This window comes from Equus caballus, chromosome 4 (assembly GCF_041296265.1).
Source record: "Equus caballus isolate H_3958 breed thoroughbred chromosome 4, TB-T2T, whole genome shotgun sequence".
NCBI lineage: Eukaryota > Metazoa > Chordata > Mammalia > Perissodactyla > Equidae > Equus > Equus caballus.
The window spans coordinates 10,086,439-10,112,875 of NC_091687.1; the positions used below are offsets into that span (position 1 = coordinate 10,086,439).

General features: G+C 41.1%; 1 protein-coding gene across 10 annotated transcripts in view; it reads right to left on the bottom strand.

Moving 5' to 3' along the window:
* Positions 1-212: 212 nt before the first annotated feature.
* Positions 213-26,437, bottom strand: part of VPS41 (VPS41 subunit of HOPS complex) — a 178,661-nt gene continuing 152,436 nt past the window's right edge. For 6 of the 10 annotated variants that reach the window (XM_023638941.2, XM_005609089.4, XM_023638942.2 and 3 more), the window contains 8 exons: positions 26,110-26,247; positions 18,841-18,895; positions 16,711-16,851; positions 15,303-15,439; positions 3,769-3,868; positions 3,614-3,658; positions 1,552-1,631; positions 213-984 (listed from right to left, as the gene is read on the bottom strand). In XM_023638941.2, the coding sequence (XP_023494709.1) occupies positions 904-984; positions 1,552-1,631; positions 3,614-3,658; positions 3,769-3,868; positions 15,303-15,439; positions 16,711-16,851; positions 18,841-18,895; positions 26,110-26,247 (777 nt within the window). In that variant the 3' untranslated portion in view covers positions 213-903. Of the gene's footprint in view, positions 985-1,551; positions 1,632-3,613; positions 3,659-3,768; positions 3,869-13,260; positions 13,481-15,302; positions 15,440-16,710; positions 16,852-18,840; positions 18,896-26,109; positions 26,248-26,437 lie in introns of those variants that run through there. The other 4 variants (XM_070265504.1, XM_014738948.3, XM_070265503.1 and 1 more) reach the window with 2 other exon arrangements.

Genomic DNA, 26,437 nt, shown 5'->3' on the forward strand with positions numbered 1-26,437 from the left:
TCCAGAAAACATCCTTATGCTCACGTTCTGGCATTACGCACTCCCATCTCTCTGGAGAATCCCTCTCGGATTCTACAGCGCCACTCACTTCCTGCCTGCTAGCCAAACCCAACCACAATTACTCACACTCTAAGATGCTGAAGCTCTCTTCCTTTCCTTATGAAGGTGCTAGAATTCCTGATTGAAGTTGCTCAACCCAGTCAAAGGGAGTCTTTCACAATAAGCAGAGGTAACATTTATTCAATCAACAAAGGCTGTGTGCCTGCCAGGGCCAGACACTGCCAGTTGTCAGGACACACGGAACGTGGGACTGGTCAATGTAAAACGGCATGACGTCAGCCTGCTCATGTTATTCCCAGACATCACTGAATAAGCAACAATTTGCATGACGTTTCATTAAATGCTTATTAAGAAGATAATCACAGTTGATGACATATATAAAAAAGCCAAACCCAGAAGGTGAGCACTGCGGCCAGCAGAGTGTATGGAAATAAGGTCCAAGCTGTGGCAGGAGCTGGCTGGACGGCCGCACTGGCGATGCTCTCGGACAGCTGGGGATAACTCAGCAGTCCACTTTACGGCCGAATAGTTTTACTAGGATCTAAAAAATTCCTTTCCAACTCGCTGACTTATGTTTCCATTCCTAACCAAAGAATGAGCCAAAGAAATAAATGACGAAAGATTGCCCGGGAACCCACATTTCAAGGCATGGATAGGGTGAACCCTAACATCTTTCTCAACTGCAAAGAGAAACCTCTGGTAGACAGGTGAAGATGAAGCAGCTTTTCCTGAACATGACACAGACGCGTACAAATCTCTTCACAGCGCTGGCGTCAACAAACGCCCCGGCTGTCGCAGACAGTGATCCAGGAGCGGCGAGGGGGCGCTGGCGAGCGGCCTGCGCTACTTTTTCATCTCCAGGATGGCACTTCCCGGTCCGCGGTGCTTCGCGCTGCAAATGTTGCAGAACTGCGCGGGGGAGGCCTACAAACGTAATGAAAGAGCGGAGTTACAACCACCCCTTCTCCTCCTTCTCTTGTGTTCAGAGACGTCATGGGAGCAGTAGTCGGGGGCACGGAGGAAGCTGGGAAATGTTACTCCGCCTCCTGGAGATGCCTGCTGGTTCTCGGAGTCCGTCTACACCAGCTGTTACTGGGTGAGTCAAAGGACACCCCACAGCAAAACGCGTCTAAGGTGACCTGGGGGACATGGGAGAACGTGACCTGACACTAAAAAAGAGCAGTGTCATGACACAGCAATCAGGCTGAGACAGTCATACAAAATAGAGAACAGCTCTCGCTGGCTCTCACATCTCCATAGCAACAGCCATCAATCTTACCTGTACGGATTCACTTAAATGAACACGCTTTCATTACGTTTACTGTAGCATGCTAAGCATTTTTACCTTTGAGAAACAGACAAATGCATTTTTCTTCTGTGACATAAAACTACACATATTATAATTTTGAGGCCCTGAGGTGGTAATTTTGGGCACATCCCTCTCATTGCCTCAATTTCTCTTCAGTTGCTGGTTGCCAGGCGCCCACTCACCATGCTGGGCACGGGCAGGCACTCCTTGTGAAACATATGCCGGCAGTGGAAGATCACCACGCTGAAGGGCTTGGCTGCATCTGGAGGCAGACGGCAGAAAAGGGAGAAGAGGTCAACGCAACAAGCAGATCGGGAACTTCCAAAACCAGTTGCGTCTGCAAATCCAGCTGTGGTTTAATTTTCTAGCAAGGAGCTGCCTTCGGAGGACCACTTACTGACAAACGTGTTCCTGAGGGCGGTGCCATCACATGCAGAGTAGACACTGCATTTGAGATCTTGCCTGGCCTCCATGTCAGGTACCACAACTACAGACTGGGGTCAATTTCCCAGCAAATGCAACCACGTTTATTTTTAAAATTAGAATCAGTATGTGCGTGTGCAATCTTTCCTCCTGATCAGCTCCCCACATGAAATTGTGACCTGCCATATCCTGAAGCCAATTTCGTGGCTTTATAAACACGCCTTCTGCCAGTTCACCTACTGCCCTTGCCAAGACCGTTCACTGGCTTCAGGGCAGAGCTGGGTTAAAATCTGAGGCTGCGACCTTGTGTTGTACTGCACTTTTGCAGAAATTTTATCTAACTATACAGTGAGGGTGCATATGGTCTCTTTCTATTAAAACACTGCCCAGAACACCATGAAAGCTCACTTCTTTTCTTGTGCCCACTGCAGGGTTTTTTTGTTTTTTGGTTTTTTTTTTTGGTGAGGAAGATTGGCCCTCAGTGAACATTTGTGCCAATCTTCCTCTATTTTGCATGCAGGACACTGCCACAGCATGGCTTGATAAGTGGTGTGTAGGTCCGAGCCTGGGATCTGAACTCATGAACCCTGGGCCACTGAAGTGGAGCACGCGAACTTAACCACTAAGCCACTTGGCCAGCACGCCCCCTGCAGTTTTTAATGTAAGCACTTAAAATCCAAACCTATTTCCTCTAGAAGAGACCTTAAGTGGAATGACTTCTCGTGCTTCTGCCCTATTAAATAATCTCTTAAAGCTAAGTAAATGCTCTATCAACTAGGTCATTTAGTACTTCTCTATGTGGAATTCATGTTAAAAAAAGTGTTTTTTAGGGGCCAGCCCCATGGCCAAGTGGTTAAGTTCGCACGCTCCACTTCCTCCATCCAGAGTTTTGCTGGTTCAGATCCTGGGCATGGACATGGCACTGCTCTTCAGGACATGCTGAGGTGGCGTCCCACATGCCACAACCAGAGGGACCTGCAACTAGAACATACAACTATGTACTGGGGGGCTTTGGGGAGAAGAAGAAGAAAAAAAAAGATTGGCAACAAATGTTAGCTCGGGTGCCAATCTTTAAAAAAAAACAAAGTGTTCTTTAGCATCCCAACAACCACGCTTTAATTTCTACTTTGAAATTACGGAATTTCCTCCTCATGTCATAGGATCCTCACGTAAGGGCCTTTGACTATACACCAAGATATATCTATCTACCAAGGACTATAAATAAACAAATGCTCATGTCTTTAATGGAATCACAGTGCCCATTAGATGGTGAGTATCACCCTTCCACTGAAATGTGCGATGACTTGGGTGCCTACAACCAAATAGCAGAGGAAAAGTTTAAAGAACAGGAGAAGCTATCTACGATTTGTTTCCCTGGATACGCACACGGTTTTTCCACCTTGGAATTCCAACATGTTGATGGTAGTCTTTCGTTTTGTTTTATTTTACTCTAGAGCAGTGGTCCTCAAAGAATGGCTCCTGAACCAGTTGTGGCCACATGACCTGGGAACTTGTTAAAAATGCAAATTCTCAGGTCTCACCCTGGGACTACTGGATCAGAACCTGGGACCGGCAATCAGAGTTTTAACAAGCCTGCCTGGTGAGTGATGCCCACTCAGCCTGCAGCTTCAGAATCTCCGTTCCAAGGAATGGCAGCATCAGCACTCAACTGAGTAGGGATGTGGAATGAAATCCTTCTCTAAACTGTATTATCCCAAAAGTTATATAATTTTATACATAGTAATCAGCAAACTCCAAAATTTTAATTCCACTTGTCATTGACACATATTTGGGGATCCCACCCCCCACCAACCATTTTACCTGATGGAAGAATCGGGGAAAGACACGATTCACAGATGTTTTCCTCTGCAAGGAAACACACATGCACACATGTGGGATTACACAATGTTTCTCTTTGCTGTCTCTTCTGAAAGCAAGGCATATGTTTCCAACATGATTATTTCAATTATACCCACCATCGACCAGAACACCTTTCATCTGAGTTCGGTGCATCTTCTTCAGTAAGGACAAAGAGTCTGCTACGAGAATCTTCTTGCAGCCTTCACGAAGCAGAATCTAATGCACACAGCGTAAAAACAAAAGGCATCTGAAAAAGACTCCAAGATGGGAGAGAATCTTCTAACTGGGAATTCAGAAAATCATTGTTTGAGATATTCCAAAGAAGCCATCACTGTCCCCTGCCCTCAGCACCTTCTTGCCTCCAAACTACTGCCAGACCAACCTTTCCAGCCTCCAATTGGTCAGGACTCTGCATTTTGTTCTAATGAACATAGAGTGTTTCTCATAGTGCTTGTAAAATCAAATACGGGGGCTGGTCCTGGGACCTAGTGGTTAAATTCAGCACGCTCTGCTTCGACAGCCTGGGTTCAGTTGCTGGGCGCAGACCTACACCACTCAGTGGCGGCCATGCTGTGGTGGCGACCCACATACAAAATAGAGGAAGACTGGCACAGATGTTATCTCAGGGTGAATCTTCCTCAGGAAAAAAAAAAATCAATTACAAATTCCAAAGTCTGGCAAGGAAGGGCCTATATTATCTACCCTTATTATAATCTTATGGGGCTTCCTAACACATTCTTTCTGGCAGAGTTTGGCACCTCCATGACCTGCTCATTCCAACCTCCAGATCTTTGCCCAGGATGGAAAACTGACTCCAAAACCATCCATTTCTTTAATAAATTCATCTATTTACTGCACAAATATGTACTGGGTCCTATCATGTACAAGGAACAGGGCATAGAGAAGGAACCTAAGCAGACATGATGTCTGTCCTGAACCCCCTCCAGGGTGCAGTCTGTCCTTCTTTTCTTCCAATCCATCCAAACCATTTAGCATAATGCTGTCAATGTGCTGTGTAAACTATTAACTGACTACCTTAACCCTCACATTCAGTGACTCTTATGGGGCTGACAACTGTAGAATGACCACAGATATTAAATATCCTGTGACGAGATTCATTTTCTTATTCTTCATCTTGGTACTGTATCTTTTGCTTCTTTATGCATTTTTCCTGTTACTTTGTAGGCTTATTTTCCCTGCCTGGAGGATAACGAGCCCTAGCAACACCTCGGCAGTCTGAGAAGTCAGGATGCAGACAGTTGAGGCTGACTACCCCTTCTGGTTGGTACCCACTCCGTTTCAGAGCTGGGGGCATGATGGAGACAAGGACCACCCACCTGCCTTTAGGCAGGGCGACAGCAGGGAGAGGCAACCCACATCACCTTTCAAACCGCCTCGGCTGGCCACTGCATGAGTTTCCACCCTTTTCTGGGTCTTCTTGGGTAATTTAATAGGAAATTGGGAGAGGCTATGTGACGTATGCTTAAGACAGATGCCACTTTCTTTTCTGAGGAAGATTAGCCCTGAGCTAACACCTGCTGCCAATCTTCCTCTATTTTCCTGAGGAAGACTGGCCCTGAGCTAACATCCGTGCCCAACTTCCTCTACTTTATATGTGGGACACCTACCACAGCATGCTTGACAAGCAGTGCATAGGTCTGCACCCAGGATCCGAACCAGCGAACCCTGGGCCGCCAAAGCGGAATATGTGAACTTAACCACTGTGCCACCAGGCTGGCACCCAGATGATATTTTATTACAGGAACTTGTTGCTGCTTTTCAAAGAGGGAGACATTCAGGGCCTAAAGGACTGAGAAGCTCCGTACAGTGGCCGCAGCTTCCTCTTCTGGCCCAATGTGCCTTCTTACACGTGGGTCTGTGCAGTCACACAGAACTGGCATGGCCATTCACATAATGAAGACATCACTGCCTCGCGGCGGTCCAGCTCTGGGTCACAGCAAATGCTGCTGTCGAGGTGCATCCTGCCATTCTTCACACTAAGTCACTCTCAACTCTAAAACCTACAAGGGCGTTCTGCTCTCAGGCTTTCAGTTTGTGCCACCAGGGAAGGGAAGCAAGGGCATCGCCAACTTGTGGGCCCCATCCCCAACTCATCTCAGTAACACGAGCCCCGCTCCCATCCCAAGGAGCGCTGGCTCTGAGGGAACGCAGCCCGAGGGCTTCCCCAATCACAGGAAGGCAGACAGTCAAGAACAGAACTGATATCCAGAGTAAAGTTTCTCTACTTGCCGCTTCTAGCACCGATCAGCGGGAAATAACATGATTTTGCTATTTATGTATTAATTGAGAAACTCTCTATGAAGTTTTATTCTTTAAAATGCTCCTAGAAATTGAATTTTTCTGATTCATTTAAAAAAGACATTAGAACTTTGACAGACATCATTAAAGCATTAAATACAGGAAGGAGAGAAAAATATCAAATACGGTAAGAAAAAAATCTAATACAGATGTCAGCAAACTTTGAGAAAATTTCTAAGCAAACATATAAAGCTGCTCAACCTCCAACACCAAAATAAAAACTTGAAAAATAGTGTCAATTACAGTATCTTTGGTAAAATGTTTCAAAAAGAGCTGGCTCTGCCCTCAGTTGGGTGTTAATGCCCACTGCATGAATAATACAAGAAGGGCGGGTCCCACAGTCTAGACAGAAGCCACAGTGTCTGCAAACAAAAAAGAAACAGCAAAAAATGCAAACTAAGAAGGAACCATTTCTTCACCAGGATTACATTTTTCTACATAGGTACAATCCATCTGCCCGCAGAAAGCATTGTCTAGGAAACACTTCAGTATTCAGAGGCACACAGCCAGGAAAAGGGGAAATACACAAACACAGCTTACTGTGGTAGAGTATGTTACTTTCTACTTCATTTGATCAAACCTAAGGCTCCAAGTCGGAAAAACATTTTAATTTTCACTTACATGATGCCAGACAGGTACATAAAAAAATGAGACTTAACACCTGTACAAAAGAGTTATTTATTCTATAAAATCTGCAGTAAACTGAAGGCAATCAGAGGTGGTGAGTGAAAGATTGTACAAGAATGGTGTGGTGTTACATAGGTGTTGTTCCCAGTATCAGACACCGGGCAAGGCATTGTGTTCACCATGGATTCCCAGTAGCAACTCCATCAGTGACTCATGAAGAATGTGCTGTTGCTGACACTGATGTCACCCTCAAACGGACACATTTGGTATTTTCCATGAGTGCCTTTGTTAAAACACTGACGGCTGAAGTCAGACAGTAGCAGCTGGCTTACGGAGGTGGTCTTTACCACTTTCTGACCTTCACACTCATGATTTTTCTTGATCAATTTTGTCGGAGGTGTTCCTATTTTATTATTCCTTTTATTCTCTCCTCTGGGACTCCTTTGCTGAGGACATTTTCATTCTAACCTCCACGTCTCTGTTAAGCACTCTTTTATATTTTCTATCTCAATTTCTCTGTGCTGCATGCTGAATTTCATCAGATCTACCTTCCAGTTCTTTAAATCTCCCTTTCAGCTGTGTCTAATCTACTATTTATTTTGTCCACTGGATAATTTAAATGAATACACACATACACATACATAATTTCAAAGAGTTCTACCTGGTTATTTCTCAAATATTCCCATTTTCAATCATACTTTTCTATTTTTTATTATGGTATCTATTCTTTCTTTCATAGCTTCACTTTAAATGAACTTATTAATAATGCCTTTGAGACTGATCTAGTATTTTCAGTGCTTGGAAATACTAAGATTATCATATCACTTCACATTCTTTTGTGCACTGTATCTCCTGACTACCCCTCAGGATACAGTTCATAATTCTTTCTCTTGTGAGCTCACCATCAACGGAGAGTCCCGTGTACCCTATTTGAGGGAACACCATCCTGAGTGGCTTCACTTTTGCTCGTTTGGAAGTCTCCAGGGATTTCAATGGTCCTAGAAGAGTTTTCACAAGCAGTATAGTGTAACTTCAGATCCTACGATTTCTTGTGGGCCTTCTGTTCTTCCCCAACCTTCTCTCCCACTAACCCCTGAGGAGACGGCTAGTTCCCTTGGAATTTTACAAAACCAGAGAGTAGATTTTTTCTTTCTTTGAGGAAGATTAGTCCTGAGCTAACTGCTGCCAATCCTCCTCTTTTTGCTGAGGAAGACTGGCCCTGAGCTAACATCCGTGCACATCTTCCTCTACTTTATATATGGGACACCTGCCACAGCGTGGCTTGCCACGTGGTGCCACGTCTGCACCTGGGATCTGAACTGGCAAACCCTGGGCCACCGAAGCAGAACGTGTGCACTTAACCGCTGCGCCACCGGGCCAGCCCCAAGAGTAGATTTTTTCTATGGCTTGAGACTCAGGCTTTGTGCAGGGCATTTGATTTTAGTTCCTCACTTTAGGTGGGCCAGTAGCTATTTCTCCTGCTTCCACATAAATATTAGAAGCCCATAATCCAGTAACTGTATCTGCTACTCCAGAGGGCTGCCACAGCAACAACCCTCCATTGCCACTTTGGATTTACTGTCTCTCAGTATTTCCTGGTACCTGGTTATATCTTTTGAAATCTGCTATGAATTATAAAAATAAATTCTTTTTAATACAGTTACGTGTTGCTTAACAACGGGGATACATTCTGAACGTGTTGCTAGGGAATTTCATCATTGTGCGAGCATCAGAGTCCACTTACACAAACCTGGATGGTATAGCCTACTACACACCTAGGCTACATGGCACCAGTCTTATGGTACATCAATGCAGTCTGTCACTGACTGAAACATTGTTATGTGGTGCACGACTGTATCCTATTTAACATTTTTTTTTAATAGGAAATGGGTATTCAGTTCAGTGTGTCATGTATCCTGAAATTTAAAGCTTCTCTGGTTTAGAAAAATCAATTTCTAGTTTATATACTGTTCACTATGCTAAGCAAGGCAGATATCTATCAAGATAGATTACATCTAGATTTACTCTTGAATGTATTATACTTGAATTCTTAAGATCTTAGTCTTTACCACTGAACCTGATATTTGATGAAATAAACTTATTCTTTACTTACTTTAAATTTTGTTAAAGACTTAAAATTAGTCTACAAGGACTCTCTTTTTTATGGTTATACTGGTTGTTTTCCCATACCTTTTTCTTAGACTTTATGGAATTCACAAATACACTTTGTGATGTTTCCACAATATTTGTAGACTACAGAAGTTACGCTAAAGTATGCAGTTTTAGGAATCATCTCTCCCCTCTCCACAAAACGTAGTCCCTGTTTTCCAAATCAGGCCTACTGGCCTTTTAACGAGCAAGTAAATTTTTGCCCAGCAAGATCTTTCTTGTCTGTTTCCTCCTGTTTTACCTTTGTTTCCCCGTGTTGGGCAGCCTCTGATATCACTTTCAGAAACTAAAATCAGTTTGAAACACCCTTATCTTGTCATCTATGAAATGTCTCCACTTGGTAAATAAGACAGAACCACTATTAATCTTTGCTTTGTAATCTATATCATATTAGAATTTCACAGAGGTAAAGAAACCACTGTCTGGTCTGTTCTTGCCTCACTTTCACAATGGCATTAACTTTCATCTCAAAAAAATACTTGTAGGCAGTGCTTAGCAAGTAGAATATTATCTTTCAGAGATTCATTTTCCCTATGGGACTGTCCCTTGTATTTCCAAGATTATTCAAATCAATGGGCCAACTTCTTCTTACATCTTTCTCAACCACTCTCATTTTCTTTATACCACAGTTTCCCTCCATAGTTCTAAGTTTTTCTAAATTCTGTTTTACTAACATTACCTTTATTTTTTCCTCTTCACCATTTTCAAGACAATCAGTTGTAGCTTCTGTAATCAGTCTGTTACAAGCACACCTCGTTCTACCGTTAACAGAAATAAGAATGCATTTTTAAGACAGCTGTTGAAAACCCAGATGAGACTCTAGATTCTCTCCATTTTTCCTTCTTCTTTGCAATTCATCATCATTGATAATAATCCCAACCTAAAGCAAAGCACCTGACCCACAGATATTTCATAAAGCAATAAAAGAACCATACATCAGCGAAGTTACTATGGTTCATTAGAAACAGCTGCTGTGGGAAAAATGCCATAAAAAATTGCCGAGTTTCTGAAATTTTTATTTTAAAAGACGCTTTGAATGTTGAACTTTTTGCTGACATTGCTTTGTTCGTGCTCCACTGCTTATCATTAGAACTGCAAACGACAGACAGTTACCTGGTTTTACAAGCCCTCAATATGACACCAGAGCGAGACTGGGACACCATTTTACCTAATTTCTAATCCATCATTTAGGCCACAATGGGATTCGAGTTCTACTTGAAAAAGCTTTGCTTCTCATTAGAATTACTATCAAAGATGATGAACCACAGAGAAGTAAGAAGGAAAAGACAGACTCCAAGGTCTTATGTTGGAGTTCAAAAACAATATTATAAATACAGTTATATTTAAATTTACAATAGCACAAAGTATGCACGTACCAAATGGAGTAAAGAAGCTAGAGTTGGTTGTCATAGGCCACCTATGCCACCGAAAAGCTGTGATGAGGCCAAATTGAAATAGTTTGAAAGGAAAAAAAATCCATTTTATCTTAAAAGTTCATTTCAGGGATTTATAAATTTAAAAACTATCTCTTAGAGGAAATTAAGAGCTTATATACTGCTAGTCAAAAAAAAACCCATGTGGACCAAAAAAAGGCAGATAAGAAAGAATTCACCGTTTCCTCTTTATTTGTCTCTGGATTTCAATGTAGAGAGATATGGGAAATGATAAAGAAATGGGGATTGTAGCAAATGTAAGTACAAGAAAATAACTCTGACAGGCATGGAGATATCTGGAATCAGTTTTCACCAGTGTGTGCGTATGTGTGTGTACATGTGTGAGGTTTAACAAAATGGAAGTGTTAAAGCTTTTTACTTCTCCCAGAAATATTAATTCAGACCATGAGCTGCTTGAGCAAAGGGCTGTAGCTCACTCCCCTCCAGGTGTCTGAGACAGTACGTGGAGGCCCTGTTAGAACCTAGCGCAGTATCTGACGCAGCAGGCACTCAAATCTTTACATAAATGTGTTTATAAACAATCAAACATATGGCATTTAAAAAAATCATACCTAAAAATCTAGCTGCGTTATTAGAGATTCCAAAATAAGTATTATGGAGGATTTACACTGAAACATTAACACCGTGCAGCTGCAATCACTATATAAAGGCGTGTTTATGAAATGACTCTGTCAGGAACTTGAGACAGAAGACACTTTAACATCATCCACTCTCGAGGTTCCGAAACGTCAATGCACACCCGGCGCCCGGCCGAGAGTGTCAGAAATAGCCAGGAGGTTTAAGCACAGTCCCTAGTCTTCCCCAAGAAACTCTAATCCAGCAGATCTGGGGTGGTACCTGAACTAGGTAATTTTAAAAAGAATTCACATAATTCTGGTGTGTAGTCAGGCTTGACAAACACTGGTTTAATCAAATGGGAAAATATTTCCAGAAAACTTATGTGCCCTCCCAAAGGTCAACAGGCTTGTTAATGGCAAAGCCAGGACCAGAGTCCAGGTCTGCAAACATCACATCCACTGGTCTTTATAGACAACAGGCTGCCTGTTCATACTCCACGCTAATCCTGTATAATCTTCTGTCGGTACAATGAGTGCATCTCCAGAGAACAATGGGACAATCAGTGAGAAATACACAAGATTTAGTCAGAGGATCTGGGTTCAAATCCAGTTCATCACCTTCCCAGACTGGCAAGTCATTTAACCATTTTGAGACTCAGTCTTCTCACCGGTAAAATGGAGATGACAGTTCCTAAAGGACCATTGTGAAGGAAAAATGACCCTCAAATTAGACTGTCAAAGGAGAAATGTTTATGAATAAAGATCCTGGAATTCTTCAGAGAAAAAAACCACAACAGAAATGAATATAAATGCTAAATAAATACATGCTAAATTTATAAATAAAAATATAAAAAATTTATAGCACAAAAATAATTTGGAAATTGTGGTCAATTTAATATAAAAATTGAAATAGCAATTATACCAAATTGTTTTATAAATAATTTATATCAAATCAAATGCTATTTATCCTTGATATCAGACCTGGAAACATTTTAAGTTTATGAAGTATGCTAAGGGCTACTGGTATCTTACTGACTTTATGAGGCTTTAAAATTTGTTGACTAATTATACTAACAACGTAACAAAGTATAAAAACATATGATGGTAAGTTAAAATAAATTTTAAAAACTTAAACATTGATAATGTGGTTGATTATATTACTTCCTTAACTTTAATGATGTCACAGACATCTAACACGCCTAATGCTAAACTTCAGTTGAAGAAAGTTGTTGCAGTTTAGAAAACATGAAATTTTAAAACCAGAAAAGATTTCATTGTAAGTTTTTCGCCCAAAATGTTCTCTACTCTTTTTTTGTTTTAAAGATTGGCACCTGAGCTAACAACTGTTGCCAATCTTTTTTCTTTTTCTCCCCAAATCCCCCCAGTACAGAGTTGTATATTCTAGTTGTGGGCCCTTCTAGTTGTGGCATGTGGGACGCTGCCTCAGTGTGGCCTGATGAGCGGTGCCGTGTCCGTGTCCAGGATCCGAACCTGAGAAACCCTGGGCCACTGAAGTAGATCACGCGAACTCAACCACTCGGCCATGGGGCCGGCCCCTACCCTCTCTCTTTCCAATTAGCAATTGGCTAACGAGAGATCTCTGAAAGCATTTTCAGTGGCCAAATAAATTTTCAAATGCTGTGTGCTCTACCGTGACTCTCCCTCGTAGAGATCCCCAGTGCCTATCAGCAAGAAGAGGTGCTGAGAGGCCCCGTGACAGCCCTTCTCTAACATCTGACCACAGATCCCCACGCTTACTAAATGGTTCTTAATTCCTCCAGGGTCATTCCCCCTACCACCCGGCTCCCCATACACAGTAGGTTCCAAATTCTTGCAAATTCATGCACCTGCACGCTGATTTTGGGGATTAACAGGGTTGGCAATTTTTTATCTGGTTAGAACACGTGAAAATCAACCATAGTTTTATGAAAAAAATAAAGGCTGGACAGAATCAAATGAAAACGTATGTTAAACTTTTCTGGAAACTTCAAAACACTCTATAAATAGACTTATTTTTACAGTGATCCCTAACAGGTTGCCTAGAGAAAGAAAATAAATGGTCATTAATGAAAAACAGTAGCCTTTTTCATAGAAAAACTTCTCAACTCTTTCTCCATGTGTAAGAAGGAAGTATTCCCTGGAGTTCTTTGAAGACCCTGCCCCAGTAGACCACTTTTTCTCTGCATCCTCCCACAAGATGTCAGAGCTCCAGGGGAGACCACAGGTGCAGCAGATCCCAGAAGCTCTGCCCCTGTCCCCGTGGGTCCCTCCGCTTCCGTCCCAGAAGCCCCTCCGTGGCCTGGGGCTCTACAGGCAGCCACCACTCTTTGGACCCGCTGGCCTCCTTAACACAGCACCCACTGCACACTTACACATCTTAAGGAAAGCTCTCAGTACATTTTAAAATATAATTAAGAGGATAAAATATTGACTTAGCAGCTGTTTTAGCGGATAATTTTAATAACGGAATCCATTTCACATCTAATAATAATTTTACTTTTATTGCCGACTGACTCAGAACTATGCAAATTTACTCGTAAAAAAATGAACGAGCAGTGAGACCCACTGGTGTCCATGCGCTTGGTTCTCTGGATGAAGAGCTAGTAAGAGGGATCCATTAGGTGCTGCTGCAGGCACTGGAGAGGCTGGGAAAAAAGTAAGGCCTATTTTTCAACCTGGAGGCTGGGCTTCATGCACGACAGCTGGAGGGGAGAAGGGGTAATTATTTCCTCATCTTCCTGGGGGCAGAGTGGTTCAGAGAGACATAAATGACTTCCCAATAAATCTGAGTTTGAAACTTTGCGCATATCCTGGCATACAAGGGGTGCTAAGAGCCAATTAAGTACAGATCATTCCCAAACTCACATCCAGAGCTTTATAAGGTCTGACACTGAACGGCTTTCCCCAAAGCCCAATTGCAAGCCTCGGACTCAGTGGATTATTTCCTGCCCGGATCACTTTTCTTTGTCCCTTGGGCACTGCACAAAACGTAAGCTCCCAGGTCACCTCTCCTCGCCTATTACCCCATTCCCTTATTCCTCTTTCCTTCCTTGCCTCTCCCATTCCCCCTCTGATAACCTTTCCCTGGGTCATCTGCAAACCTCCAGATTCCACTGTAAATAAATACGTGTATACCTTGGAGCTTTTCATAGGATAGGTCCTCTCCTTTGCCTCTTTGCCTTAACCAAATACCCCTTTCTTTCCCACGACCCCGATTTCCCACAAGCCCTCCTGCGTGAAGGCTCCTTGTTCTCTCACATCCCGCCTTCGGGGAAACCTTTTCTCCTAAGCTTTAAGCCTTTGAAGCTGTGTTCCCAGTAAGACCACCGTCACCTGTGGGCTGCGAGGTTAGTCTCCAGTTCACCGAGAAGGCTGGAGTTGGCCTACAGCCCCCAACCCCACGTTCCTCAATGCCCACTTGGATGACTCATTGTGTCCTCACAGTTTCTCTCAGAATTCCACGCCAATGACCTTAACCTTCATCCCACTTTTTGAACATATTCGCAAGGATTCCTTTGGAAATTTTAATGTTAACAATATCCCACTCCCTGGCCACAGCTCTTGTCCCTCCAGCTCTGTCACTCTTTTTCATCTCTCACATCTCTAATCTGAGGCCACCACCCCGAGTTCAGCAGGCAGGCCCCCACTCTGCACCCTTCATGGTCACTCCAGGCTCCACACATCCTCCTCACTACGCTCCTCTCCTTACTCACCCTCGTAACCATTTCTCTCCACCACAACCTTATCTTTTGACTCTACGTGAAAAATCTTTGTTTCCAGGAAAGGAATTTCATCCATATTATAACAAAAACTCATTTTCGAATGAAGGAGGGAAAGAAAGAACGGTCTGAATTGTTAAAGAAATGGACTTTAAATAGTTTCAAGTTCTATGGAAGCTACCAGCATCTGGAAAAATAGTAATTGTTAGAGTCCTTTTAAAGAAAAGATTAGGATACTTTGTAATTAGCATATTAATTACTTATATGGAAATAATGGGGTCCATTGCTCTTATCACAAATTCTGAATTATTATGGATTAAAGTTGTACTAATCTAGAAAACAGACAAAAGGTTAAATAAAATCCTGTATTTTAACATGTTTCAGGCAGTGGGTTAATGAGTGGCTTCAGGAAATTATCAAACTATTTGAGAAACATTTTTTTTTTTATTCTTCTAAATGGACACAATACTCATTCTACCTAAAAACGGTTTGGGAGGTCTGACCTAACAGCATGGTCACCACTCTCACGCCCTCTCCGATGCCATGCTGTACTTACTACATAAATGTACGAACGTCTGCTCATTAGGAAGAGAAATTTGGGGATGGTTAAAACATTCGATGGCTTCCTTAAAGGTTGATAGTTCTAGTTTCTCCATGTGAGCAGTTTTCTAGACATCTGGGCCTAAATAAAATGTAATTATCAAATTGAATTATTTGACTGCTATCTAAAATAAACCCTGGAAAAGTTTATCTAGTAGTTAGTCAACCACTCAGCATGCTTATTTGTCCAAGAAAGGACACTTACTTGCAAATTGTAATCTTGCAGAATTTTAACCAAGGAATCTCTCAAATTGGGAATCTCCATTCCTTCCTTAATGCGGTGAATCAGCAGAATTGGGTCAACGTGCGTGCCAATGTTATTTAACAAGCCAGTAATAAATGCTACAAAATACCACATAAAACAATTTTATAAGCAATGTATATAATGCAATTTTAAACCAAAAGTAACTCAAAGAAAAAACTATTTCCTTCAAAATGTTAAAACTGTATGAATTTCTAAACTCGCAAGAACTAATTTTCCTTTATTTTCCTCATGACATAAAGGAGAAGCTAAATGAGAAGAGTTTAAAACAGCTGAAAAAGAAATGATTCCTTCAGAATACAGTTTGCGATGTCAAAGGGTTGCAACTAATATTTACTGAAAATTTACTATGGCTCATCCCTATCACACACTTTTCTCCAATATTCTGCCAGGTCGGAATGTTATTTGTCTCCATTTCACAGAATAGGGAAATGGGGCAGTTAACTAATTCATCCAGGGTCACACAGCCAGCAAGTTATAAGCCCAAATTCAAACCCAGGACAGATTCAAGTTCACGATGTACTTTGGCCTCAGGTTCCTTAAACTACTACTTTATCACCCTAAATTAGATTCTCAAAGACATACGGGCATGTAACTACCTTAATCTGAAATTGACTTGAGTACCACTGTCCTCTTGTATCACAATCATAACAGCAGTTTTTAGAACTTGAAAATCTTGAAATAGATAAGCATTCCTACCAAAAAATAAAAAAGGGAAGGGGGCAGATTTCAAACCACTACTGTTAGTTTCTGAATCATTTCTGTATCTACAAAAGAGGACCTGGGTGACTGTTAAGTGACTGCTTTCGTTTCTTTCCAAAATGGGAGACCCAATGCAAATGGTCAAGCGGAGCGCCAACATATTTACACTCCATAAAACGGGGCAGGAAAGAGAGACTAAATATTACAATAGCAAACATCCACATATGGTCAACGTCCAGTGACAGTCACCGATTTCCATAAAAAGAGACTGGTAAAGGCTAGAGACTGGTAAGGGCTATCCATTTTCAAAATAAATGCACTCTGTAGACAAACAGAAAAAAAACAAACTAAGCCAGATCACATTTACTCAATTTGGGTGTAGTAGGTAAAACTATGGTTCATGGGGACAGTTAATATTAGGAGGTTAACCACTTGTTCTTTATCACACTAAAGTAATGCAAAGAGATGGGGCTCCAGACTTCTCTGCACAGGATGAGTATTGGAAATCGTTACGATGTGCCTGGGCTGTTTTTATTACGGATACTTTGCAATATTTTTAAGTCAACGTGTCTTGAGATAATTCTTACTCCAGACATAACTGGCTATATTGAGAGAAAAAGTTATGATCACAGATGGCTTTTCTGCTTACGTGGTTTGTCGATGGAATATAAAATCAGGTCTTCCCAGAGTTCTCCATCGTCTTGCTCCTTGGCAAATTCAATTGCTTTATCAACATCATGTAATTCCTCCATGATCATCTTCAGGGCACTTCGGCTATTGCCCATTCGGCCTAGCAAAGATGTGCGAAATACTTCACTTAGGGCATTTCAAGAAAATATTGTTAAAGAAATAGCCTATCTCTTTAATTTGTTTACACAGTTTGAAAGGTGAGACAAGAGCATATTTTCTTAAGTGATATTAGCACTCACTACCTATAACAAAATACAAAACAAATATCTCCTATTTACTGGGTGTTTACTTGTGCTGAATACTCATTGAAGTGCTTCACATGAAATTACATCAATCACCACTATAATCCTATGAAGTATGTTCTACTCATAGTGCTATTTTACAGAGGACATTGAAATGTCAGTAACTCTAAGATCATTCAGCTACTAAATGGCAGATCTGGAATCTAAACACAGGCCTGTAGATTCTGACTTCCTTCGGACAGAGCTGGATTTCTTTGGATCCAGATACAGTTAAGGCTTTTAAAGGCCCTGGAGTCATTCTGCCTCTTTACGTGCTTTGCATATTGCTCTTCTGACACACTGTGCCAACTGCAAACTCAACTATCAGAGGGCTGCCTCTTTTCCTTCTCTTCCAAGTTCAGGGCAAAGCTTTTCAATAACCCCAATGAAATGAAAGTATTCACCAACTAGGCTTCTACTCGCTTAATTATCTTTACACACTTTGCTCATTGATCTCTTGGCGTTCTAATGGTTTTGTTAACAGTTTCCGGGAGTTTTTAACACAGTTCATGTAGAAAACTTTTCTCAGAGGAGGGACAGTGACTGCCCGGCTGTGGGCCATGGTCCTCCCGTACGCCCACGGCCCCTGGCCTGGGGTAGTAATGGACCTTGAACCCTTCTGACCCTGGGCAGCCATTATCAGTGATAATAGCTGACCTGTGAATAAAATGATATCCCATTTGTTATACCTTCCAAAGCATTTTGTTTTCCTACGAACACTATTTCCATAGTTTATGTCTTTAAAAAAATGGTTTACTTTTTAAATGTGTATAGGATTTTTAAATTTTTATAACGTAAAAAAGGGAGACGATGTCTCCCTTTGTAAGTTCTCTACTCCTTCTAACACAATGTAACATTATGACAAAAATCTACTCTACTGGAGTATTTCTTGGGAGGAGATGCTGGAGAAATACCTAATATTAACTCTATCTTTATGTTAAGAATATCTGCATGGAGCTTCCTTAGGAAAAATCTACATTGCTTTTACGTAAGTGATTCATTTTGGAGGAATGTGAAAATATAGTAAGTTCTGTGCCTTGGTGTGCAGGATACAAAAACTGTGACATGTATGGAGGCAGGGGCCAGAGGACCAGGGACAAACACCATTAGCTATGCTATACTAAAACATTTTCCTCTCTCTCCAAAACTTCGATATTCAATTGCATTTCCTCCAATTGTTTAGGGTGTGATTTTTGAAAATGAGCATTATTTATTTTCTACTGAGGTGATGGTAATATAAGATGATGATAATTAAAAAATAAAAAAAGGATGGGGCTGGCCCCGTGGCCGAGTGGTTAAGTTCGCGCGCTCCGCTGCAGGCGGCCCAGTGTTTCGTCGGTTCGAATCCTGGGCGCGGACATGGCACTGCTCGTCGGACCACGCTGAGGCAGCGTCCCACATGCCACAACTAGAGGAACCCACAACGAAGAATACACAACTATGTACCGGGGGGCTTTGGGGAGAAAAAGGAAAAAATAAAATCTTTAAAAAAAAAAAAAAAATAAAAAAAAAAAAATAAAAAAAGGACAAACTCGTCAATGCGTTTACAATTTATTTTATGTTGTGAGATGTGAACGGATACAGTTTTTTTATCACACAATACTAAGATGCAATTTCAACAGCATTTATTAAACAACTCTTCCTAGAGCTGTGAAGTCTTCTTTTCCATGCATTGAATTCTTGTGTAAAATAGGCTCTAACCTTTGTGTTACTTTCGTCTAAACTTACGTCTACTCTTAGACAATTTCTATCACGTTGTCATCCCATTTCTTAGTTTATGGGGAGCAAAATGAATAAAAGCTACTTACTCAGAAGATACACGGTCTCTTCTACAAAGTTTCTCTGTTGACAGATCTCAAGAGCCTTCAAATAAAGCATGGTAAAAACACTGCTATGGGTTAGCAGACAACAACAAATATTAATAGAGTCCCTTAAACACAAGTTTGAGAGAATTTTTCCATTGCCATCCTTTAAAAACAAAACAGAGCAAACAAACAGGACACAACCGTCCTTAGGTGTTGGAGTGGCTGTCCTCATTCACTCTCACGGAGGTGCTGGATCCTACACAATTTAACGGATAACATATTTGAGGCAACTCAGAACATTCCAAGAGCAAAGGCAGAAGGCAAGATGCTGAAAGGACCTTTCCCGCCAAGTTTTCTCTCTTTCCATCACTTTAGGTTTCTTCGCAGCACTGCCCCCTCCCGAGCTGCTTCAGTCCCTGGTTTAAGCTCTGGTTCCCTCCCCTGGACCGTAAGCTCCATGAAAGCATTGCTGCTCCCTGCCACATGTTCCCAGTATTGAGCGTACCAGAGCTCAGGAAACATGTGTTCCATAAATAAATAAATACTGAGTATATTTCTATTGCCGGCTCACAGGGTTTAAAAGAGAACTCAGCTCAAGGATCTGTCAAAAGGGAGAGGGGAAAAGCAGATCGGACAATCAAGAAGGATCAAAAAGGAGGAGATCAAGTAAAGAAAAGAAATGGGGGAGTGCAGAGATGACAGCATTTCCTGAGTGTAAGAAAAAAGACACACTATGTGTTTACACATCATCCAATAATCCTGAAAGAACCGGCACACATCCACTATACACTCTGTGCTGGCGCTAGAGGGTCAGGGTGGATGGAGATGCAAAGATGCAGTGATAAAAATGCTGCTGCTGATGACATGTAAGAGGACAACAAGGAGTGGGGGGAGGTGGTGGCTCAGTGGGAGTGGAAGCAAGGTCCAGGGAGGGTCACAGAGATGTGACAACACCGAATCCCAGGACCAGGAGAAGCACAAATAGGGGGCCATGTGCATAGACAGAGGACATGAGCTCCAGCATGGCCCTCTTATAAAAAGCTTCACAGAAGAGGTGGCATCTGCAGTGGTGCAGTAAGAGCTCAGCAGCAAAGCTCACCTCAAATCCTTCCTATGTATCCTTCCTATGGTGTTGCTCTGCTCTGACTCAAAGCCGAGAATCTTTACTGCATCCTCGCTCTGGCCCTGCCTTTCTGTGCAGCAACACCTCACACCCCGCTCATCCCTCTACCCTGTCCCTCAGCCTGGAAGGCTGCCCTCACTCCCCACCCCTGGCAAGTACTTCAGACAAATACTTCTTGGACCCCTACACCAGGTCAGATCCCAAGTCCTTACTCTCTCTGCACCCTGCATGCTTTTCACAACACAATCATAGGTGCAATTAACTACTTCCCTAATTGTCTGTCTGATTTCTGTAGGCTGGGACCATGCACACTCTAAGCCCTGTGCTTTACAAAATGCCTGGCTCATAGTAGGTGTGCAGTATATATTTCCTAAGTAGATGAGCAGACAGAAAAGGTTTCAGGAGGAAGATCACTGGGTTGCATAGCTAGAGTAATCATTTAAAAACAACCAGTTGAGGTTGTTTTAAAAACAAGAACCAAGAAGATAAAAAGAACGGCACAGGTTCATCAGCTCTTCTGGCTCAACGATCTAGTTTAGGAAATAACAGCAGCCGCTAGTTTTGACATTTTGATTTTTGACTTAAAAATTGTGTGTAGAATATGTTTAAATCTGTGTCTCTTATTGGAGATTAACAGCTAAAATGGAGGGGAAAATGCTAATCACAGAGATCAACGCAGGAGAGAAAACCCCTATAAAGAGATCAAAAATTTAGGGGAGAAAAACCTCTAAACCAAACATAAAAAAGGAAAACACCAGTAATACCTTACTTTAGCATTGCAATGAAATGAGGATGGTATTGTAAAGTACACAAATCATTTAAATGAAGTAATGAGCAGACCTGAAGGTCACATCGAGGAAGAAATACTATTGATTTGATTGCCCACAAGATTCCTTTAAAAATTACGTGGCAGAGGTAGGTAGTTGTCCCCCACTATCCTTCACCCATTTCTTCTACAGTAATAAGATTTCAGGTGTGTGTGTGACTGCCAAGAATTAAACAAAACCCTCCAAGCTCCCCAGAGGTGGGAGAGCTACGTGACTGACGTCCACGGTACAGATGGAGCAGAAACGCGGACCGGCAGCTTCTGGGGGCGTTCTGAAGAAGCCGAGCAAGGGAACTCTTTGCTTTCTTCTTTTCAGTCCTTTCATCCAGTCTGCTGCTTGTAACACAGATGATGCTATCTCACACCACAAGGTCAAGGTGACATAAGGTGGGGGAAGAGAAAAGAGGTCTCTGACCCTGTGGCATGCCACCACCAGCATGGCCACTCCATTAGGACTTCCCTGTCACAGAGAACTAAACTACCGCTCTGTTTAAGCCACTATTATTTTGGGATTTTTATCACTCATGGCTGAACCCAATCATAATGAACACTTAGAAAATCCTCATTTATTTTGAGTAAAAACATGGTTTACCTATCTGTATACCGTCACATCCACAAATCATCATCACAAACAATGATGTTTATGACCAACTTTCTCATCAACTCCCAACTCTTCTGGAATGAGACTAGAGCAGAGACAGGATACACAGTGAGAAGTCAAATAGGGGAAAAAAGCAAAAAATCTGAAGTCAGAGGACTCGGGACTATTCCAACAAGAAATTATTGAGACACTGGCCTACATTTGTACTACCTGGAGATACAGATGGACAGTTTACGGTTTAGTGAGACTGTCATTCACAGATAAACAGAACATGGTAATACAACTGGATAGGTAATACAACTGGACAGTATGAATAAGGATGAGTATATTGCTTAAAGTAGTTTATTAAAACTATCTATAAATCAATTTTGTATTTGGAAATTTACTAACAGTTTAAAGTACCACTCAGAAGTTTCAAACAGAACCATCCCCCCTTTTCCTGAGTATTTTAGAAAGCTTGAGAAGGTGCTTGTCTCAAACCACAAAGCGAGTTTGCAGAGTGAAGGCTCACTGAGCTGTCCAAGACAGTAGCTTGCTTTATGTGGCTACTGGAATTTAAATTAAATTAAAAATTCAGTTCCTCACTAGCCACATTTTAAATACTCAACTGCTGTTTGTGGCTGGTGGTTACCTTGTTAGAGTAGACAGTAGCACACTTTCATCATTGCAGAACATTCTAGAGGACAGTGCTGCTGGAAGCTCTTTCAGGATACTACCAAAAATGACAATTCGGGTGGGAAGAAAGGTCTGAAAGCAAGTTTGAAGTCAAGAATGGTCTGCACTGCAAGATGTGTAACACCAAGCTCAAAGATAATCTGAGTGTCCGAAATTTGCCTTTCACAGATTTTTAAATATCTTAGAACTAGCTTCTAAAAGTATCTTAAATTAGCCTTTTCTCATATATGAGAAAGTAGAGACTCTAGAACTCTCTAGAAATTTTGAGTAAACTATAAAAATAAAATATTTCTGGTACATAGAATTTTTCTATTATTGACACACGTGAAGCATAAAACCATGTGTCCAGTTTCAGATTCTTCCATGTTCTGGGCCGTGGTGCTCCCTCTAGAGGAAAGAGATGGGAAACACTTTTAAAGCCAATGGGAGACAGACAGACAGACGCACAGGAAAGGAGAATAGTAGTAAAAATAAAAGTGAAAAGACAGAATAATGACAGAAATTGAGTAAAAAACGATCCAAAAATAATATTTTAATTTTCCTTTTCCTGATTAGTATAAAGGTAAGGAAGAGAGTTAGAAATTTGGGGTAATTAACAGGAACTTTATCAACTATAAACTAAATAATGACTTCCACTTGGCCTTGACCTTGTCATCTTTTATCCAATCTTCTCTTTAAATTTCTTTCATGAAAATCTATAAACTTTGTACCTCCCAGCTTTATTCCTCGAAATCCACAAATACTGCCACCTTGTGAATGCCATTATACATGAGAGAGATCACAAATTCAGGTATAAATTTGCCAAAGCTATAAAACTGATACTCTGCTTTTAAGTATCATAGGCATAAACAAATCAGATTTGCAAACGAAACTATGCTCAACGACCACACCTGGAAATCACAGGAGAAAGGACAATTTAGCCGTTTAAAAACTGTTATCTTTCATGATTCTGGCAATACTAAGAAATATCTTTATTATTGATGTTGTCATTATTATTTTAACTAACTTTGTGAACCTGAACAATGATTCCTTACCACAGGGGGCAGAACATGGGACCTGAAGTTAAAAGATCCAGGTTCCAAGTCTTGGCCCTTTGACTTATTAGCTCTAAATTTTGGGCTGTTTCTTTCACTTCCTGAAGACTCAGCTCGTCATGTACAAAATGACTTTATCTACCTACCTGCACTTTTATTGAGATTAAACAAAAACAAAGTGCATTAAAGCACAGAACACATAAAGCACAACAGAAACGATTTTTATTGTCTTTCTAAATTGCTACAGATGTTATAAATTCTTACCAACTCTGTATCTCCTTTAGAATGAGCAATTTCATAAAAGCTTATGGTTAATTTTGGAATTTAGGAGATGTGGTGACTTTAAATCCTGAACTCTTGTCCTTGATAACTACATGCCTAAAGGGCTTTTAATGTGATGTCAGGGTCTCTACGAAGTTTTTGGCCAAATGCTATTGGCTGTGGGATTTCAATCAATTCAAAATAAGTTTGACCTGGATTCTTGAAGATTTCAACAAGTTGTCATATGAAATCACCCCTCCTCTCAACAATTACCCAATCCCAGCAAAGGCAGACAACCAGAAATATGGAAGAAAGAGCCGCTATTCTGCCAGAGTGAATTACCAACAACAGTGGGTCAATATGCTCTGAACAATGCCTTGACACCTTAAATACTTCCCACTCAAAATAAAAACAAACACCAAAAGACCTCCTAAGCATCTACAGGACTAAACAATCCATCAACTCTTCCGAAGTAGAGACTTCCGAGGGGGAGGGCATTACATTTTTAAGTTCTTAACTTAGAAAAGTAGACCAAATTTTCTGAGTCTCTCTTCAGACCAAACAGATGAACTTATCTCTATGACCTTCAGTCACTTCACTGTTAGCATGCTTGGGGGGCATTTAATGGGGGAAAATCTACTTTGCTTTTTATGAATTTGTAGCTTTTTCATGTTATAAGTATTCATAAGAGAAATTAGTTTCTAAGATGACTAAGTGTATACAGAGCTCCTACTTCAAGGGAAAAAGGAAAGAGACCCTTCATGAGTTAATAAAATCAAGAATATCTCCTTTAAGATGGCTTTGGGTACCTGAACAAGGACAGTGATGTTTTTGCAAACATACAGATTTCCCACAATGGATTCTGATGAAAAGATAATCTCTTATGAAGAAGTCATTCAATGACCAGTAACATGAAAGCCCATTTAAGGAGTTCTAAAAATGTTGATTATTGACTTCATTATTTTATAGGGGCATTATTTCCACCATTACAATCCTCTAATCCATTTTGTTCAAATTTTTCTTTCAGTGGAAACCATGAGATAATTTTTTTAAAAACTATTTAAAACATAATTGCTTTCAGTATGCTTGTGTTCTTTTATATGCAATGGGTTCTTCTCAATGGATCCGAGAGAAAAATTCTAAAAGGTCTACACAATGCTCTAAGTGAGTCCTATGTATCAGAAGTACCATATGCAGGTCTTCAACTTTCTGATGTTCCCTTACAGAGCAGTGTGCCTTCTGTTGAACACTACTAGATTAGCAAAGTGTAAACCAGATGGGTTACAGTGTGTGAGAAACACAAACACACTGGAATCCGGGTGCACCTCTGAACCTGTGTTGAGTGAATGAGGAGGCTGGATGGCTGCTCATCACCCACCTGTGTGGGACTCTGTCCAAGGAGTCAACTAGAGACAGCCACGCCCTCCTGGAAACAAATGCCATGTCCTCAAAAAGTGAGATATAAATGAAGGGGCACTGTTCAAAGCATAAGATTCTCACTCTTTTTCTAGATTACAGATTCCATAGTAAGAAAAGAGGGAAACATCTGCTTTTATTTTTGGAGTAAGATGATGTATTTCCAAATTTACTCTTGAGAAAATGTTGTAGGGTCCAAATATAAAATGTTACAGATTTTAATAAACTAATATGCAGGCAAGATATTTTTTCATTAACTGCAGATTTTGAAAATCCATTGAGCTGAAACTGGTTCATAGTAAAACCCGTATATTTAAAGTTAATCACCATGGATTCAAGAAGCAACTATAAAAGTTGTGGGTGCACAGAAACTGCACGTTGTCAATCAACTTCTTAACACACGTCTCTTATGGGTCAAATTCATGTTTTGTTTTGTTGATAGACACAGTTGACTAAAAAGTACTTGTTATCTTGTCATCTGAATTTACTAAGACACTTGTAGATGTTAGATAGCATTCCAGATGGTATGAAGAACCATAGAAAACAATATTGACGGCTTTAGATTGCCAGGTTTCTAGTACATACTAGTAAGTATTATAGTTTATTTTGAAACAGCAGGCTCATAAAACTTACTCGTTCATATTTAGCCCTAAGTAGAACCTCTGAGTATTCATTTAGTCATTTGCTCACTCACTCGTTACGCAACAAACATTTAGTAAGTATGTAACGTGTGCTGGCTACTGGGTTCACAAAATGAATGAGACAAACTCCTTGTCCTTGAAGAATTTACAGGACAGTGGGAAAGAGAGACTAGTAATTATATTTATTATAATTATAGTGAATGTAGTGTGATAGAAAAATGGAATGTAGTGTGAGAGAGAAATACAGAAACACCTAAGGTGGATATTTAAAGCAGGCAGGGTGCAGGACATAAGCTATTGACCTTGAGTCCCAACTGGGGCCAGTACCTCTGGCTTGGGACAGTTCCTGTCTCCCTCTTTGGCCGACTGTGAGGCCTAACTCTGATTCTGGTAAACTGACTCAGACTTCTGATATCGTTTTTTCTTCATGGTTGATTGAATTCCAGACCTTAGGTTAAACCTTTATTCCAATTAAACCTGGCATAGAAATGCTTGTGCTCCTCACCAAAATCTAACCAACAGGACCTCCAACTCTCATCAGAAGGCCCTGGCAAAACCTACTGCTTTGAGAGCAAGAATCCTCCCCTTGAACAGGGATGGGTGAGCAGACAGAAGAAGACTAGAAGAACAAACAGTTGACCAACAATGACAACTTCTGCACCTGAAGTGTGCCAGCGGAGGAGTCTGTGACCTACCTTTTCAAGCGGGCAATGGGTACTATCTCGGAGAAATGGAAGCAAGTTTGGTCGATCATATTCAGCATAAAGGCTGATCTGTTTTTCATGGTAGCGCTGCCCCTTATGATGGTCTCTCTTGAAAAGCTTATGCAGATACTAAAGAGAACAAGGGAACCAATCATGAATATTAAAATGAGAAAAGTAATACCTGTTTAACATTGTTATTCAGTTCTAAACATCTTCCACGGAGAGGCTGAAGAAAAAGTCGTTTTCAGGAAAAATCTCTGGGTGAAGGAGAAGTGGACAGGAGAATGCCTTTGGGAGAGCAAGGAGCTTCTGAGCTTTT